Genomic DNA, 16,663 nt, shown 5'->3' on the forward strand with positions numbered 1-16,663 from the left:
AGTAGGGGCAAAGGAGGACACGGTAGATTTACATGTTGGTAATAAGAGTTGAGGGAATTCTATTTTTTTTCTGTGAGGAGATAAGAATCCCTGCTGAAAGAATGGGGAGAAGGTAGGAGCTAGAGGTTTAAAAACAGTGGAGAGCAGGAAAAGAGAGTTGACTACAGAAACACAGAAAGATGGCTGGGCCATATTCTTGGGGACCTATCTGAAGTGGTGATAATGAATCACTTGTTATGTTCTTTTATCCAACACTGCTTTCTGTTCTTGTATACACACATATACACACACAAAACACAAAGTTAAATGAACTAACAATTAAAGGAAGGACCAAAGCCCTGGCTGGTGTAGCTCAGTGGATTGAGCACAGGCCTGCAAACCAATCACGGTTCGATTCACAGTCAGGGCACATGCCTGGGTTGCAGGCTGCTTCCCTACAGGCCAGTTCCCAGCAGGGGACGCATGAAAGGCAATCATACACTGATGTTTCTCTCCCTCTCCCCTTCCCTTCTAAAGATAAGTAAATAAATAAAATCTAAAAACAACAACAACAAAAACCTGGTTAGAAAATAAAAAGGAAGGACCAAACATAAGTCTAAGTAACAACAAATTTAAGGAATAGATGCAAAGATGAAGGACAAAGTCCTCTGCATTCAGTTTCAAAGTAAAAATAAAAGACACAATTTTTCATTTTTGCCAATAACTTTATTGAACAACTAACTATTCACCACTTTGTTCCACTACCTTCTTCCATCTTCCAGGCAACTTCATAATTCCATCTTCCTAAAACTTTTTATTTTTTTGAGCAAAGAACTGTTCCAGGAACCTTTTGCACTCTTCCAAGGAACTGAAATTTTTTTCATTAAGAGAATTTTGTAAAGACCCAAATAAATGGAAATCCAAAGGTGCCATGTCTGGTGATTATGGTGGATGAATCAGAACCTCCCAGACAAGCTGTAACAGTTTTTGCTCGGTCATCAAAGAAACATGCAGTCTTGCGTTATCCTGATGGAAGATTATGTGTTTTCTGCTGACTAATTCCAGATGCTTTTCATTGAGTGCTGTTTTCAGTTGGTCTAACTGGGGGCAGTACTTGTTGGAATTAATCGTTTGGTTTTCTGGAAGAAGGTGATAGTAGAGGACTCTCTTCCAATCCCACCATATATACAACATCACCTTCTTTGGATGAAGACTGGCCTTTGGTGGGGTGGGTCGTGGTTCATTACACTTGCCCCGCAATCCCTTACAATTCTCATTATTGTAAAATATCCAATTTTACTACCCATCATAATTAATTTAAAAAATGAAACGTTTTCATTACATTTAAGTAGAGATTTGCATGTGAAGATATGGTCAAGGAGGGTTTTTTTTTTTTTTTGCTTAATTTACGTGGAACCCAAACATCAAAGCAATTAACATAACCAAGTTGGTACAAATGATGTTCAACGCTTGATTTGGGTATTTTGAGTATGTTGGCTATCTCCTGTGTGGTAAAACCATGATTGTTGTCAGTTAATGTCTTGATTTGATCACTATCAAATTCATCTGGTCTGACCATGGAGCACCATCCAGAGAGAAATCTCAAGAATGAAACTTCACAAACCACTCTTGGCACATTTGATCAGTTCCTGCACCTTCTCTATAAACTGCACAAATCTTTTTTTTGCATTTCAGTTGCATTATTATCCTTCTTGAAATAATAAAGCATAATATGCCAAAAATGTTGCTTATTTTCTTTCATCTTCAATATTAAAATGGCTACACAAAAGTTCATCAATTTTGATAAATTTTCAAAAAAATGTATGTTGATATGACAGTGGTCATAATGCAATCTAACAAATTTGTTTCAAAGTTAAAGACAACTTTAGTGCTACTAGAGCCATTGTTGTACAGAAAAAAAATGAACAAACTCTTTGGCCAATTCCATAGGACCCTCACCCCACTGCTAACCTTTAGTAGAGCTGGAGGCTGAAGCAGGCCGAGAGGATCGCTTCCGATGTCCATTTTCCACACTTTCAGAAGCCACAGCTGGTTCTTCAGTTCGGGAATTTCTCCGGCTTGGAGTTTTGGACTTTTCAATGATCTCTTTGGGCTCACTGCTGACAGACAGAAGCACAAAGTTTCCAAGGAGGTGAGGGAATCAAGTCACACAAAAATGTGCTCTTCAGATAGGGTTTCATTCATAAGGCAGGAGAACTACATAGTTATTCTGTGATTCTAGAAAGAAAATATTCCACTCTGGGACAATAAGCACACTTACCCTCTATATTACTGGCAATTTAAGAGTGAGTCTAGCTTGTTATCATAGTAAAAATAAAAACTAAAGTGTAATGCTGGTGAAATTGTGGAAAACAGGTAAAAGACATTAAGAACTTCACAAAAAATCCCCCAACTTTCTCATCCATTTTCCTAAAATAATAATATCCCCCCCCAAAGTTAACAGTACCTAAAATCTAGGAAATTACTAACATACTGGCATTTACTATGAACCTGGTACAGTCAGATAATGGCTTATTACAAGTCACATTATAAAAAAATATACAAGGGAATATATTCACAATACAATGATGGATATATTGATTATTTCTACGTCAATCCCCTTTTTCTTTTTTATGTCCCTTTCCCTTCAATCCCCCTTTTCAGTATGCAAAGATTTTGTTTTATTAAGATTTTATTTACTTACTTTTAGAAAGAGGGGAATGGAGGGAGAAAAGAGAGGGAGAGAAACATCGATATGTGAGAGAAACACTGGTCAGTTGCTTCTTGCACATCTCCAACTGGGGACCTGGCCTGCAACCCAGGCCTGTGCCCTGAGTGGGACTTGAACTTGTGACCTTTTGGTTTGCAGACTAGTGCTCAATCTACTGAGCCACACCAGCCCAGACAATATGCAAAGATTTTAAATTGGTAATATCTAGTACTACTGCGGGGAAATGGCCAAAAACTCCTGATCGAGTGTAAAGTGTGTAGCCCAGTGGTTCTCAACATGGGGGGGCGTTTGGCCTCTTAGCAATGTCTAGAGACATTTTTGATTGTCATGACTTGGGACAGGCAAAGCAGGGTGCAGAATGCCACTACCATCTTTTAGTGGCATCTACCAGGGATACTACTAAACTTCCCACAATGCATAGGACAACTTTCTCCCATCCCGAAAGAATTATCTGATCTAAACTATCAATAATGCTGAGAATGAAACACCCTGGTGTAATCCTCTGGCTCAGCAATTCTATTTCTAGATGCCCAAGGAAACAAATCTTTTTACAGAGCTCTATTTACACCAGGATATCAAAGCATTTTATTCACATTAATAAAAACAGAAGACCTAAATGCTTAACAATAGATTAATTAATTAAATCATGAAACATTATATGCAATCGTAAAAAAATTACATTGTCAAGGTTATTTAATGATAAAAACTGTTCATGCTATCATGGTGGGAAAAAATGTTACTAACATTATGAATAGTATAATCTAATTTTCATTATAATATACATTGAGTATATATGTAACCACATATGAATGAATGGGTGATATATATATGTGTGTGTGTGTGCGCGCACGCACAATGTACAGCATTCATACATAAACACTACATATTTAGATATAACACATCAAGTGTATATAACACTAGGTATAGTGTTTATATATAAAACACTCTATCTCTATCTGTACATATACTCTGTGAGGAAGACTAGAAGATGAACTAGTCTTGCTCAGAGTATATTACAGATATATTCCCTGCCCCTCCACTCTTGCCAGATGACCCTTTGCTAGTGGCATTATGACTGGGAATTTAGCCACACTGTTTACTACGTTGGTTTTATGTATAATAACTGTCCTAAAAGTCAAGGTAAGTCAAGGACAGGTGAAGCTGAAGCTGGGGTGGAATTACAAGTCAGGGAGATTTACACATCCTGTTAGAAGTGGTGAGGACAGGTTACTGGCTGGGGGCCTAGAAAATAGTCAAAGCCTCTGAGGAAGAGAGATCCCTAATGGAAAGGCCTCTTTCTCCTGGCAAAACAAAAACCACGGCAATACTGTCCTGGTGTTTATATGGTCAATGTTCAGGCAGCTCTAGAAACAAATGCCCACGGGGTACTTTTGGTCATTACGTGCTTTCTCTAGCCACATAATTAGTGTATGCTTGAAAAATGGAAATGAATTCAATTATTAGTTCAATACAAAAACCAAACCAAACAAAAACAAAAACACCTACACAGGCAAAGTAGTTGAGTAGAAATGACAATGAATTTAGAGCCCTAATAACAGGGGTCAAGTCTTAGTATGAATTCATTAGCCATGATATGTAATTCTCTCTAAGTTTCAGATTCTTGATTTATAAATCTCTATCTTGTCCCCTATAAAACATTAGTGAAGTGTGAGGTCTCTGGAGTCAGAAGGACTGGGTTTGGATCTTAGTCTCACCACTGACTAAATGTGTTATCTTGGGTATTTTAGCTAAACTCTCTGATCTGTAGGTTCCTTATCTGTAAGAGAGAATTTACTTTCCTAACAGATATTGTGAAAATTAAATGAGATAATATCAATACATCTGTGGGGCTTGTAGCCCAATGCATGGTATGGAATTGCATTAAAATAAATGCTATTATTACCACTTCACAGGGTACATATGAGGATTAAATGAAAGAATGATTGCGAATGTGTTTTACAAACTAAGCTGATGTACGAATACGAGAAATTCTTTAAAATGTTATCTAGTGCATTCCTACATTAAAAAGGAGTGACTTTTGGACCCTCCTCTTCCCTGAGGTTGAAGCCACATTTGGTAGGTTATTGTGGGACAGCATAGAATAACAACAGAAAAAGCACGGGTTTGAGGGTCAGACCACACTTGGCTTTTTTTCTCTTCCTCCTTGAGAATCAAACAGCTATACGTCAAAAGGTGTTACAAGGACTATTATTAATGACAATGATAGCAAAAACTCCTATATATTGAACATTTACTATTTACTCACTATGCTGAGTGCTGAATGTTATCTCATTTAGTTTTCAAAACAATCATGAAAGGTAAAAATTTAGCCACCGGGTTTTATTAAGAAAAATATCACCTCTGAAAGGTTAGAACTCATGACAACTCCCTACTTTAGAAGAGGTTTAAAGGCTGAGAAAGCAGATGCCCTTCAAAGAGGTTTATGCCATGTTCATGCTAAGTCTGCAGAAATGATCATCTTACCTTTGTCCAGAGACTATGGCAGCATTTGCCTCGAGTTCTGTAAAAAATACAAAGGACAGAAATGAGATGTGCGAGTGAGTGTCTGGCATTCATGTCCACAGGGAGAAGCTGGTGCTCATGAGATTCCAAATGCCCTATTTAGGCTAACGTTTCTCTGTGCCCAGCAGTGTCCTCACTCTACAAGGTATGGAGACAGAGCTGGCGCAGACACAACTGGATTGTCTGGGGCATAAGACGCTTACTTGGTCTATTTTTATTTCTACTCTACATTCTGAAATAATCCTGTTTGGATCAACAGAACTAAATTCACATTGCCTGGTTCATATTTCACCCAGGTATAACTAGGTTAGTAAAATAAGCCTTTTCCTCTCATATAGAAGAGATTATTTTCATTCTTAAAATATTTCTACCCTCCTGACACTTTTTTTAAAAGACAGTAATCTTCTATTATGTCATAAACATCTATTAAGAATGCATTCTCCTTCAAAGGTCTTCCTCACAGACTTTTAGAGGGTAGACTGCCTTGTTTAGAGATATGGCCTACAGATCTCATCCTGTCCCTACTCCTCAACCTCCCAGCAATGCCCTCCAAGAAAGGAGAAATCTCAGTAATTTGTCTGTCAGGGTTTTGCTTAAATAAGCATCCTAAGGTTTACCAGCAGAAAAACATCTTCTTCCTCCATTATAAGCCTTTAGGTAGTTTCATCTTTTCTAATAGACTTGCCTGAGATACCAGATAGCAGTTATCTCTCCTGATGTCTCATAGCCCCGTCCCTGTCCCTGCTTTTAGGGAATTCAGCACCTTAGTCTCCATGTACATGTCTAACATACCCCACTGGTTAGCTGGTAACCTCCTGAAGGCAATTAAGCTAGGTACCTAGGTTAAAATTTTGACCTCATTGCTTGTTAGCCATGCAACCTTGAACAAAGTACTTGACATCTCTTTGCTCAATGCCTCATCTGATACACACTTTATCCACATTAAAGTTAAGAAGATTAAACAAAATGTCACATTTAAAAAATTTAGTACAGTACATGGTTCTTAGTAATACTGCAGTATTGGCTATAATTATTGTTGCTATGATGCTCATATTGATGCAGCCTTCACATGAGGAGGCTGGACTACTCTGCCTTTAATACAAATACTGGCAGAACAAAAGCCTTGCTTCTCATTTTCTACTTAGCTCCCCATATCTCATCCATACAACCTGAAAACCCCTACCCAAGAAACAGATACCATCTCATTGGGTCTCTGTTGCCTTGCTGGTTCTGCTGGAGAAAAGAAATTTAGGTAATGGGCTCATCAAAAGAATGATTTAAAAAAAATCTTGATTAGCTTGCTGTTTTGGAACTAAATTCAATCCCTTTGAGACCTTTAACACTGTCACAGTTCATTCGGGTAAGTCTGGATCAAAGGCAATTAGTGGCTTTGGGGGTATTTTAAGAAAATTCATTTAAGTCAAACTTTTAAAAGGAAGAGGATTCTTGGGCCAGTTATTCTGAGCAGGACATATATGGTAAAGGCCCATTTTCTGCAGTAAAAAGTTGGGACTGACTCATTTCTAGTTGCTCCTTTTCTCACCAAAAATAAGGTTTATCATCTACCCACTTCTCTGAATAATTTGTTCCATTTTCACCAGTGTCAGGTATCATGCGGCCAGATCATAGCTAAGGAAGTCTGGGTGGCTGAAATGTTTTTGCTTGTTCATTTTCTCAGAGGCCTGTTTTTACCCAAAGAGTGTGGAGTATAAAGTCCTATCCATCCACAGGACAGACCACCCTGAAGCAGGTTTAAAACCTAAACACAGCTCTCACTGGTGTGGCTCAGCTCATCGGGCATCAACCCGCAAAGTGAGGGGTTGCTGGTTCGGTCCCTGGTTAGGGCAAGTATAAGAGGCAACTGATCAATGTTTCCTGCTTTCTACCTCCCTTCCCTTCTCTCTAAAAATAAATACATAAAATATTTTTAAAAACATAATTACAAGTTATACCTTACTTTTACTGGCTTAGACTTACAAAATTAAACATAGGTGTGTTTCTTTGCCTACAAATTTTGTCAGGTGTATAAATTGTGCTGTAAATAAGATTCTAACCTCCTTGCAGAAAGCAGTCATACTTTATTTTTTTTTCCTGGTACCCCTCGAATGACCTACAGTGACAATGACCCAGGCAAGACTAAACTGTAACATACCTATGGTATTTATCTGCTTTGGCAGTGCTGTTATCGCCATCAAGATCCTCATGCATCCAGAGCTGACCTAGCATCCCACAGCTATTATTTGTCAGATTACCATGGACTCCACCTTCCAGAAACTCCATCCCTAGTGCTATTTACAGTGTCTTGGTCATGGGAAGAAACTTAATGCCATCCAGAGATGACTGAAATGACTGTCTCCCTGGAGGAATGGCTACTTCACTGTAGCAGTGCTTCTTGAAACAAGCCTCTGCTCCTGTCATGATAATGCAATTACCATGTGCGGTAATGCTTGTCACCCCAGAGTTACCGTATTCCAGTCCATCAACTGCCAGCTATGAGTGTTGGGATTATGGAACAGGGCAAACTCTGCAATGGAAACCACCCACGGCAGGTGGCAGACAGACAATGGGCACTGAGATGCTCTTCTTGAGTTCCCTGGCTGACACCAGCAATGTGTAAGAGAGTAAGCTGCTCGGGAAGAAAATAACCTTAAATAGTACTGCACAAGCTCTGCCACTCAAACAAAGTCTGTTTGAAGTAAACTGATAAGAAGCATCAGCCACCTCCTGGCACACTGAGACCAGCAATAGTTCCTCCACATGTAACCCATTCCATGCTGAGACTTTTTCCAAAATGTGCCTTACCTGGTCTGGCAACAGACCCCTGCAGTGCTGTGGTTGGAGTTTCCTTTGGGACTAAACTCTGTGAAGGGGCTAAGGTAAGAAAAAAAAATACAGGCCTTTTATTTTCCTTTCTAGACCAAACAGAAAGCATTGACTGAATCAAGGGCTAAGTAACTGCTGAAATACACATACTCTTAGAGGGTAGTACTTGAGGTTGGCTTTGAAAGTACATTTCAAATCTTACTTAAAAAAATTAACACTCAGTAGTAAAGACTACCACTAGGGATATTTGTTTTTCCTTTTTGTGTGTATAAGGATCAAGGAAGGAGGGTCCATGAGGACAACAGCATGCATGATTTTTGCTTCTTGGGATCATGTTCTATCCAGTCTCTACAAAACCCAAAGCATACCTTAGTAGACAACCCAAACCACTTTCAGAGGAACACTTCATCACACCATTCACTCTACCAGCTAAAAAACTGTCTCATACCTCTGAAGACTATGCTCCCTGAGACCTGAAATGAATCACATGATTTATTTTGTACTTTCCTACAGCACCTGGCAAGAGTGATTCGCAGGAAGCAGATATTCAATTCATACTTAACAAATCGATTTGATATGTCATTTACTTATCTAACAGGTATAAGAACTTACTAAGGCACTGTGTCAAGCACCCTTAGAGAACAAATTACATCCTTTCTGCCAGTCAGGAACTCAATCTAGCATTAAAGGTAACTAACATGTACACATGTGGTACACTGGAGTGCACTGTGATATTATATGAAGATTCATAAAATTATAAAGTGCTGCAGGAGTCCAAAGTTTGGGAGATCTCTTGTAGACTGAGCAATCTGAAGGTACATTAAAAAGAGAAATATAAGAATTAGGCTTTGAAGGACAGACAGAACTTAGGCCCTTAAAGAGGAAAGGAATAGAACACAGAACATACTCTAGAATGGAAACTGCTCAGATCATATGGGAAAGATCAAGGGCCTAGATATGCCACAGTCACTCAAAGATATGTCCTCCTAACCCGACACTTCAGTCTGAGAGCCTAGATGAACTGCAACAATAAGTTTTACCCTGTTGTAGAAATTATGAATTTTGTAGATCTCTCTCCCAACTTGGTAAAAAGTCAATAATGTATTTGTATTAGGAATTTATTTTGAATGCTTATCTGATAAAGTTCAAAACTATTACTTAAGTTATACTTTTAACTCCAGTACTACTTTCTCATATTTTCAAGGTAAAAGCACAACAGTCCCTTGAAAAAAGAATGGAAACAATCTTAACTAAAATTGAGAATTTATCCAAGTGCTGGTTCATCTTCCTAAGGCTCACACATTTCTCTAGGAATATATATGATCCAGATATAAATATGTTCTAATCATGTCATCATTATTCTCTTGGTATTGGAGGGAAAAGTCCTCTGAAAGGAAGTAGAATAGAAATGCTTAATAGCAGAGACTATATTTAAGTCATACCAAGTTGCTTTTTAATTCTTAGGCTTCACCTACCTCAACAGAACTAGAAGCAGCACCCTACAGCACCTGTGAAGTCACTATCTCCTACATGGGCCCTGAACTCCTTAAAGGCCTTTAATTCCCCCGGTATCTCGAGCTTTGAAGTAAGAGGCAGAGAGAAAGAAGGGGAATTAACCTTTCCAGAGCTATGAGGCAGTGTGCTGGCCCCCTTTATGCTAAGCTCATTGAATCTTTGCATAAATTCTGGGAGGTAAGAATTACAATCTCCACTTTATAGGTGAAACATATGGGCTTACAAGAGGTTAAGGAATTTATCCAACTGTGATTGGTAATCAGTGAAGCTAAATTTGAACTCTGATCTTACCCTGAAGCTTGTGTTCTTTCTGCCTCTTCTCCTGGGTGCTTACCACTCAGGAGTAGGTACTTGAAGTACTTTGGCTGCATGAACAAGATAGGTGCTCTTAGCTGGCCTAGGACACAGCAATGATCCTTCCTAGGTTTGGCAGAGTATAACTGATTCCACCCTAGGGAAACAGAGCTTTTGAACCACTTAAGATTCATAGAAGGAGGAACACAGTTACGTGGGTGAGGGGGAAGTGTGAAGGGAAGAAGGGGAGGTGTAAGGACACCTATGCTTCCATCATGAAGCCACCTTAACACTGGAAATAATACAAACTAATATACATAAATGAAACAGTCTAATTTACAAAGAGATTTCATTGAAAAGAAACTGGCAATAATTTTGTTTTCAACATTTACTAAATGATTACTTACACTCAGGTCTTGTGCTAACCATGACATATGCATTATCTCATTGAATTCTCACAACTGTTGTTCCCATATTACAAAGCAGGAAATAAGTCTGGAGTAGTTAAGGAACTTGTGTAAGCCCACACAGCTGATAAATGCTGGTGCTGGGATACCAACCCAAGCCTGTCTCTCAAACAGTTTGGTCCTCCCATGGCTATTATCAGGAAACCTGATTTCCTGGAAAATTCTCCTCTGGAGCAGCCGCTCGGGAGAGAATAGTCTCTGGGAGAGTACAGTCAGGAAGGGTATATTAGAATTCTGTTCTGAAACTGTTGAGAGCAAGTCTTTACCATGGTTAAGAAGAGCCTGCAGAAGTTGTTCATACTCAAGGCACAATGTCAAACTGGAGGTTCTACTGTATACACTTTGAACAAATACTGAACTGCTCTGAGCTTCAATCTACTCACCCATAGAACAGGATTAGGACTACCTAACAACAGTTTGATATGAAGATGATGTAAGATGTTTGTAAAAAGCCTTCCTTGTAAAATGAAAAACTATATAAATGAAATGTATGTCATTATTTTAGGACCATGTTAATCAATGTCAGCTTAACATGGGATTTTAAAAGTGTATTTTCCCAATGCACTTCTAATAAATCAAACACCACTACTACTATTTAGCCCATTCTTCTTCCTGCAACTAGAAAATGAGTCATGCTTTCTTTTGTGGGATAGGCCATCAAAAAGTGGACAGATAATGCCAGGCATGAGTACATACCTATGCTGGGTAGAAGCTCTGGATGGGATCCCACCTTTTCCTCCACTAGACCACCCGCAAGTGGCTCAGATGCTATGCCAACATGATTGGTTTTTGTGGTCGGCGCCGCAGAGATGAGCTCAGAGGGAACCAGAGTGGTTACAATTGAGCGTACACTGGTGGGGAGAGCACTGCCAGGTAAGCTGGGTCCTGCTGAAGTGGAGCCCGAGCCCACAGGGCTAGAAGTCATTTTTAGCAGAGTGGGTGCTGGGGGCGTTGGGGTTTTACTGTCCAGCTCTGTGGGTAACTGCTCTGTTCCCACGAGCCCTGGAGCTGTGGTCTCTAGCCCGTGGCCTTCAGTCTCTCCTTCTGCACCATATTGCTCTTCCCCTTTTTCAAGAGAACCTGTAACTTTCTTACAGGCCTTTGTCAGCAAAATCTGGCCGATTTTGTCCACTTTTCCTTTGCCCTTACTAGATGAAACTGGGCTTCGCCGGTTGACAGAGGAGCCTGGACTATTGGTCAAAAGGGGAGAAACCACTGTAGTTGACTGTGAAGAGGGCAGAGGGCTTTGATCTGCTGAGGTGCTCACCTGAGGACTAGCCTCATCTGGATTTAACTCTTTCACCTGCTGGACAGGGGGATGAGGAGGGACAACTGGAGAAGCTGTACAAGGCGGGGAAGGAAGCTGAACAGGGGTGGCTCGTGAGTTTAGGACCAAGGGTCGACCTGCATGTATGTTTGGAGCAGGAGTACTGGAAGGCGCATTAGACGGTACAGGTGAAGAAAATTTTATGTTCTGAGGTATGTGTAAAGGGCCAACGACTGCAACAGAGGGAGGCATCAAGCCAGAGTTGGTTGTCAGTGGGGCTGCAGGAACTGCGCTTGGCTGTGATCCTTTCATAACCTGAATTATTGAAGATGAATTGATAAAGACAGGTGTAATGAACTGAGGTCGGGCATTAGGCTGGGCAGCGGACTGTCCCTCAGAAACCATAACCTTGTTACCCATACTGGGCATTGTGACGACTGTTGACATTAGTGCAGATTGCAGGTGAGTTGGCAGAGCTGCTGATGTGTTAGCTGAAGTTGTGATGGGATTGGAAGTTACAAAAACAGTTATCTGATTTGGGGGCAAAGGAGTGGAAATGGAGGAAGAGCTGACAGGTCTTGAGATTACTGGAGGGATGCTTGATGCAACATTAGAATTGACCTCACTCAATTCTGGATGCACAAGGGTTGAACATGGCTCATTATTGTGAGGTAAATTTAGGGAATTTGAGGGTTCTTTAGAAGACGGATCCTGCAGTGTGGGAATGACAGATGCTTTTTTCAGATCCTCCCCGGAAACTACTGGAGATGTTACTTCCACATCTGTAAGTCCAGGGGGTTTAATGGTCACATTAGGAGCTCCAGAGTTGTCAAGAAGTTGACTTAATGATGTTGGTGCTTCCCTCATGGCAGGAGACACCATATTTTTGTTCTCTTCAACACTGGGGAGTTTGTTAGGATCCGAAGGTTGCCCATCCTTTTTGGATTGATCTTCAGGAGCAACCATTTTAACTTCTTGGGCAGGTACTGCTTTTAGCTCAATGTTGACCTGCTCCTTCCTACCCTGGGAATTCTGGCAATCACTGTCCTGAGGCACATTCAAGCTCTCCTTGTTATCCTCAAGAGTGCCCCCAATGGCAGCCACAGGCACGGTAGAATTCTGAGGATTCAGCCCACTGTTGTTAGGAAAGCTCCCAGGTACAGCGGGATTGGCCAAAGGAGTAGAACTGACCAATACATTTCTTGGCAAATCCACGTTCTGCAACAGGGCTGCATTTGTTTGAGAGGCCAGAGTAAGTTTAGGGCCTTTTGAATTTTGTCTCCCAGGACTTGGAGTGGTTTTCCTACTGGACCCAGGACTAGACCTGCGACTGTTGCTTGGGCTTGCCCGTTTTGTTGTTCCAGAATTAGACTGCTTTCCAGAATTCACCACCACAGAGTCTAATTTGTGAGTCTGTGGGGCAGCAAAATTAGAAGGATTATTCATGGTGAGATTTGAAGGTGCTTGCCCAATGGCCTTCAAAGTTGTTGGATTTAGGCCCTGTTGATCAAAGCCCCTGTTCAGATTTGGCCTAGGAGGTAAAGGAATATTAATCTGTGGGGGAAACAGTCCTGCTATCGAGGCATTGAGTCTTTCTGGTGACAGACTGATTTCTGAAGGTTCTGTACTGGGAGGGCGGTTGTTGGGTGTCTGAGGATAATAGGGCCTGGGGCTCGCTCTGTTTGGCGTTTTAGGCCTAGATGTTTGGGTTGGAGCAGCCACATTTGGAAAGTGGTGGCCATGAGAGCTAGGCAAGGAATTTATGGAAGGTTGCTGGGGAGTTGCACCTTGAGTTGCTGGAAGCGGAGATGGCCCAGGTTTGGGCACTGTCATCATTAACTGATTCTGGGAAACTACTAAATGCGAAGGCATGTTATTTGGGCCTCCTGAGACAGATGGTACTTCACTGCTACTTGCTTCAGGAAGTGAGGACATATCTCCCAGTGGTGAGCTGGAAGGATTCTGTGGGTTTTCCTGATATACTATTTTCCTTGAATTGCTTCCCAAAGGAGTATTCACAGGCATTGGCATTCTCTGTTTATCAGGTGATGGCGGCACAGAGACAGGTCCTGGTAAACTGACCATGACAGGCATGGTGCCACTCTGTTGCATGGGCATTCTCTGGGAATCCGGATTCAGGGGGCCTCTTGGGGGATGGACATTTTGGGAGACTGGAAGCCTAACTGATTTGGGGTCCTGCTGCATCATGAGCATCATCATCATTTGTTGCTGCTGCTGCTGCTGCTGCTGCTGCTGCTGCTGCTGTTGCTGTTGCTGAGATTGTGGCTGACTGGGAGGTGGTGGCTGCTGCTGCTGTGGCGGTGGCAGTTGTGGCTGTGGCTGTTGCTGTGGTGGCTGTGGTGGGGGTGCCACATGCTGCATAAGCTGAGGAGGCATCTGCTGAAGGGGTCTCTGTTCAACTGGTTGAGAAGGATAACCTAAAACAAGCCCCCAAAATCAGGGAAGTTAGATTTTTTAGCAAGAAAAGCTTTGCTACCTTTAGAGTATAGCCAAGCAATACTCATTTAGGTGGCACAGACTGTGCACAAACAGCTCAGGCATGCCCATTCCCGGGGGGCAGGGGCAGTCCCTCATTATTTAACATAAGCAAAGGGCACAGTGCTTAAAGAAGCAAAAGCAAAGCATCATGAACTTGAGCTCCTCAGTCTTTAGGGTCTCAACAAGGCATTACTATACTAAGACTCTGATAGACACTCTGTGCTATGCACTGCCAGTAGCCATGTTTATACCAGCCAGATATTTAGATGAAATGAGAAAAACTCCATCAAGAGCAAGGAACTGACAATCCAGCATTAGAATCTCACATAGGCATAAATATTTCACTGTATTTGAGAATGAAGTAATTAGGATTCACTTTTTCTGTTAGCACAGATTACTTTTTTTTTAAAGACTTGGTTTTGTTGAAAACACCAGTATTGAAGATAGCCTTTTAATTCTTTCAACAGAAGTAAAATGTGACTTTCTGGGATTCAATTCCCTAAGAAAGAGGGATTTTAAATTACTCCAATCCACTGGCTCCACACACCATGCTGGATCCCTCAAGTTCGATCCTTTGGGGGAACCCAAATGAATTAAACTGCCCTTCCAACATAAATTAGTTTAATAAATAGATGGAACTAACAGAAGTTGATACACTCACTGAAAATAAAATGAGAGCACTGGAGGGTTTTTTTACAGATACTAATTTTCTTTGACTCTATATTTGGAGAATAAGCCAGAAGCATAGGCCTTAAGAGTAAATAATAATTTTGAGAAAATAACTCTGAGGGACAATGCCCTATAGATTAGCAGAAGTCAACATCTCAAATGGTTCTTTCTTTTGTGAAGACTTTACTTGGCTTTTAGAACTAAAGCCTTACACGATTCCAAGAATAAAGGCAGCTCACTGGGAAAAAGTGGGCATATAGCTGGGATACAATTTCGCAAACTAGATTTGTTCCATGGTTGTGTGAAAAATACATTTGGAAAGTTTTAAGAAGGTGCGGAAAAAGAATGGTTGGCTCTGGCACTTGGAAGAGCTGGCTCAAGATTTTCAGACATCTACCAAATACTGCTGATCCACAGGGTCAGACCTGTGCTCAAGAGTGAATTAGTATCTTCTGACCAAAGATTTCCATGGCGCCAATGAGTACAATGTGCAGAATCCAGTTTTGAAGATTAAAAAAAAAATCCTTTTTGTTTTAGGCTCAAGTAACTTCTTTACACTTACAAAGCCAATGACATGGCATTTCCACAGGTTTAACTCAGGTTCCCATGGTAAGAAAATTGTGATTTCTGTAGAAGCCCCTTGATGTTAGGGCTATGACACAAATGCCTTGTATTTTTAAGATCAGGCCACCAGACAGTACAGTAAATGCCAACGAGAGCAGCACAGACAATATAGCAGCCTCTCAAAAGTAACAGTTAAGGGCATGGCTGCTATAATGCTCCAGAAGCCAGAGGCAGCAGTCCAAACGACACTCATAAGACAGATTGGTGCTGCCATGACAGAATGGTGGAGAGGAAAAGCCAGGACACACACAGTGCACATGACATAATCAAGAACCAAATTTATTAATCAAGAAATGCAAACATATGCTTGTAGGGGTCAGGCTGGTAGTGAAGAAGAGAAGTAGGCTGATATAAGAGAGAAGCAGACATGCAGACAGAGCCAAACTGCAGAGTGAATGCTCTTTCTAGAGGCATTTAAATTCAGGTTTTTATTTGTGTGAAGATACTGCATGACAATTCAAACACATTATAGGCCAAATTCAGCCTGGAGGCTTCCAGTTTGCAAACCATAAAATGGAAGCAATAATCCCAGGTGTGAGGGCCCTTGGGATTCATATAACAAGAATTTAGATGTGTCTGAGGGAAGAAGGTACCTTCCTGTTTGTAATGCCTTCTAGACATACAGGCAAAGACTGGTGATCTCCCAGCCTCAATTGTGCTGCTACAATTCACTGACTGGACGTGTGGTATGCCCAAACAATTTGTAATAAGCAGTACAAATTATTGACATCATGGTGGACTTTTTGATTCACTTTTACAATACATAAATTAGGGGTGGATTAAAGTTTATCCCTAAAATAACACACTCTAACTTATACGGCAAAAAGAAGGTGGAATAACTCGTGAGGAAGAAACAAAACATAATCCTTTGCACACTTACAGGTGAATGTCTGCAGTGTGACAGGCTTGTGTGTTTCCAACCATCTCACAAGGGAGTAAGGTTACAAATCACTGCTCAGGTGTAGAGATATTGTGATAGGTGTATTTGGTTCTATGATTCTAGGCTGCAATAAATGAATTTTGGAAACTTTTTCCTTTTCAATATAATTTTTCAACATTTAGAGGGTAATATTATTTTATCAAGAGAAAGGGGTACAACACAGGGGATTCAACAATATTGGTCCTAATTATTAAGTTAGGCAGCAGGTACACAAGTATCTTTCTTATTTTAAACTGTGATAGTTCTCTGCTCTGAGAATGCCCCAGTAGAAAAGGCTGCAGGAAAGACGCAGGCAAGCAGGATTAGAGCGAAAAACATCTTTTCATTTAATC

At 40.8% G+C, this 16,663-nt stretch overlaps 1 protein-coding gene across 9 annotated transcripts in view; it reads right to left on the reverse strand.

Moving 5' to 3' along the window:
• The window catches only part of NCOA6 (nuclear receptor coactivator 6), a 95,400-nt gene that overhangs the window by 9,690 nt on the left and 69,047 nt on the right, over positions 1 to 16,663 (reverse strand). For 5 of the 9 annotated variants that reach the window (XM_037164655.2, XM_053671007.1, XM_053671006.1 and 2 more), the window contains 4 exons: positions 11,029 to 14,037; positions 8,036 to 8,104; positions 5,195 to 5,231; positions 1,951 to 2,099 (listed from right to left, as the gene is read on the reverse strand). In XM_037164655.2, coding sequence (XP_037020550.2) covers positions 1,951 to 2,099; positions 5,195 to 5,231; positions 8,036 to 8,104; positions 11,029 to 14,037 — 3,264 coding nt within the window. The remainder of the gene's footprint in view (positions 1 to 1,950; positions 2,100 to 5,194; positions 5,232 to 8,035; positions 8,105 to 11,028; positions 14,038 to 16,663) is intronic. The other 4 variants (XM_053671005.1, XM_053671011.1, XM_053671009.1 and 1 more) reach the window with 4 other exon arrangements.

The sequence above is a fragment of the Artibeus jamaicensis genome, unplaced genomic scaffold (assembly GCF_021234435.1).
Source record: "Artibeus jamaicensis isolate MK-2021 breed Jamaican fruit bat unplaced genomic scaffold, CSHL_Jam_final contig_685, whole genome shotgun sequence".
Classification (NCBI taxonomy): domain Eukaryota; kingdom Metazoa; phylum Chordata; class Mammalia; order Chiroptera; family Phyllostomidae; genus Artibeus; species Artibeus jamaicensis.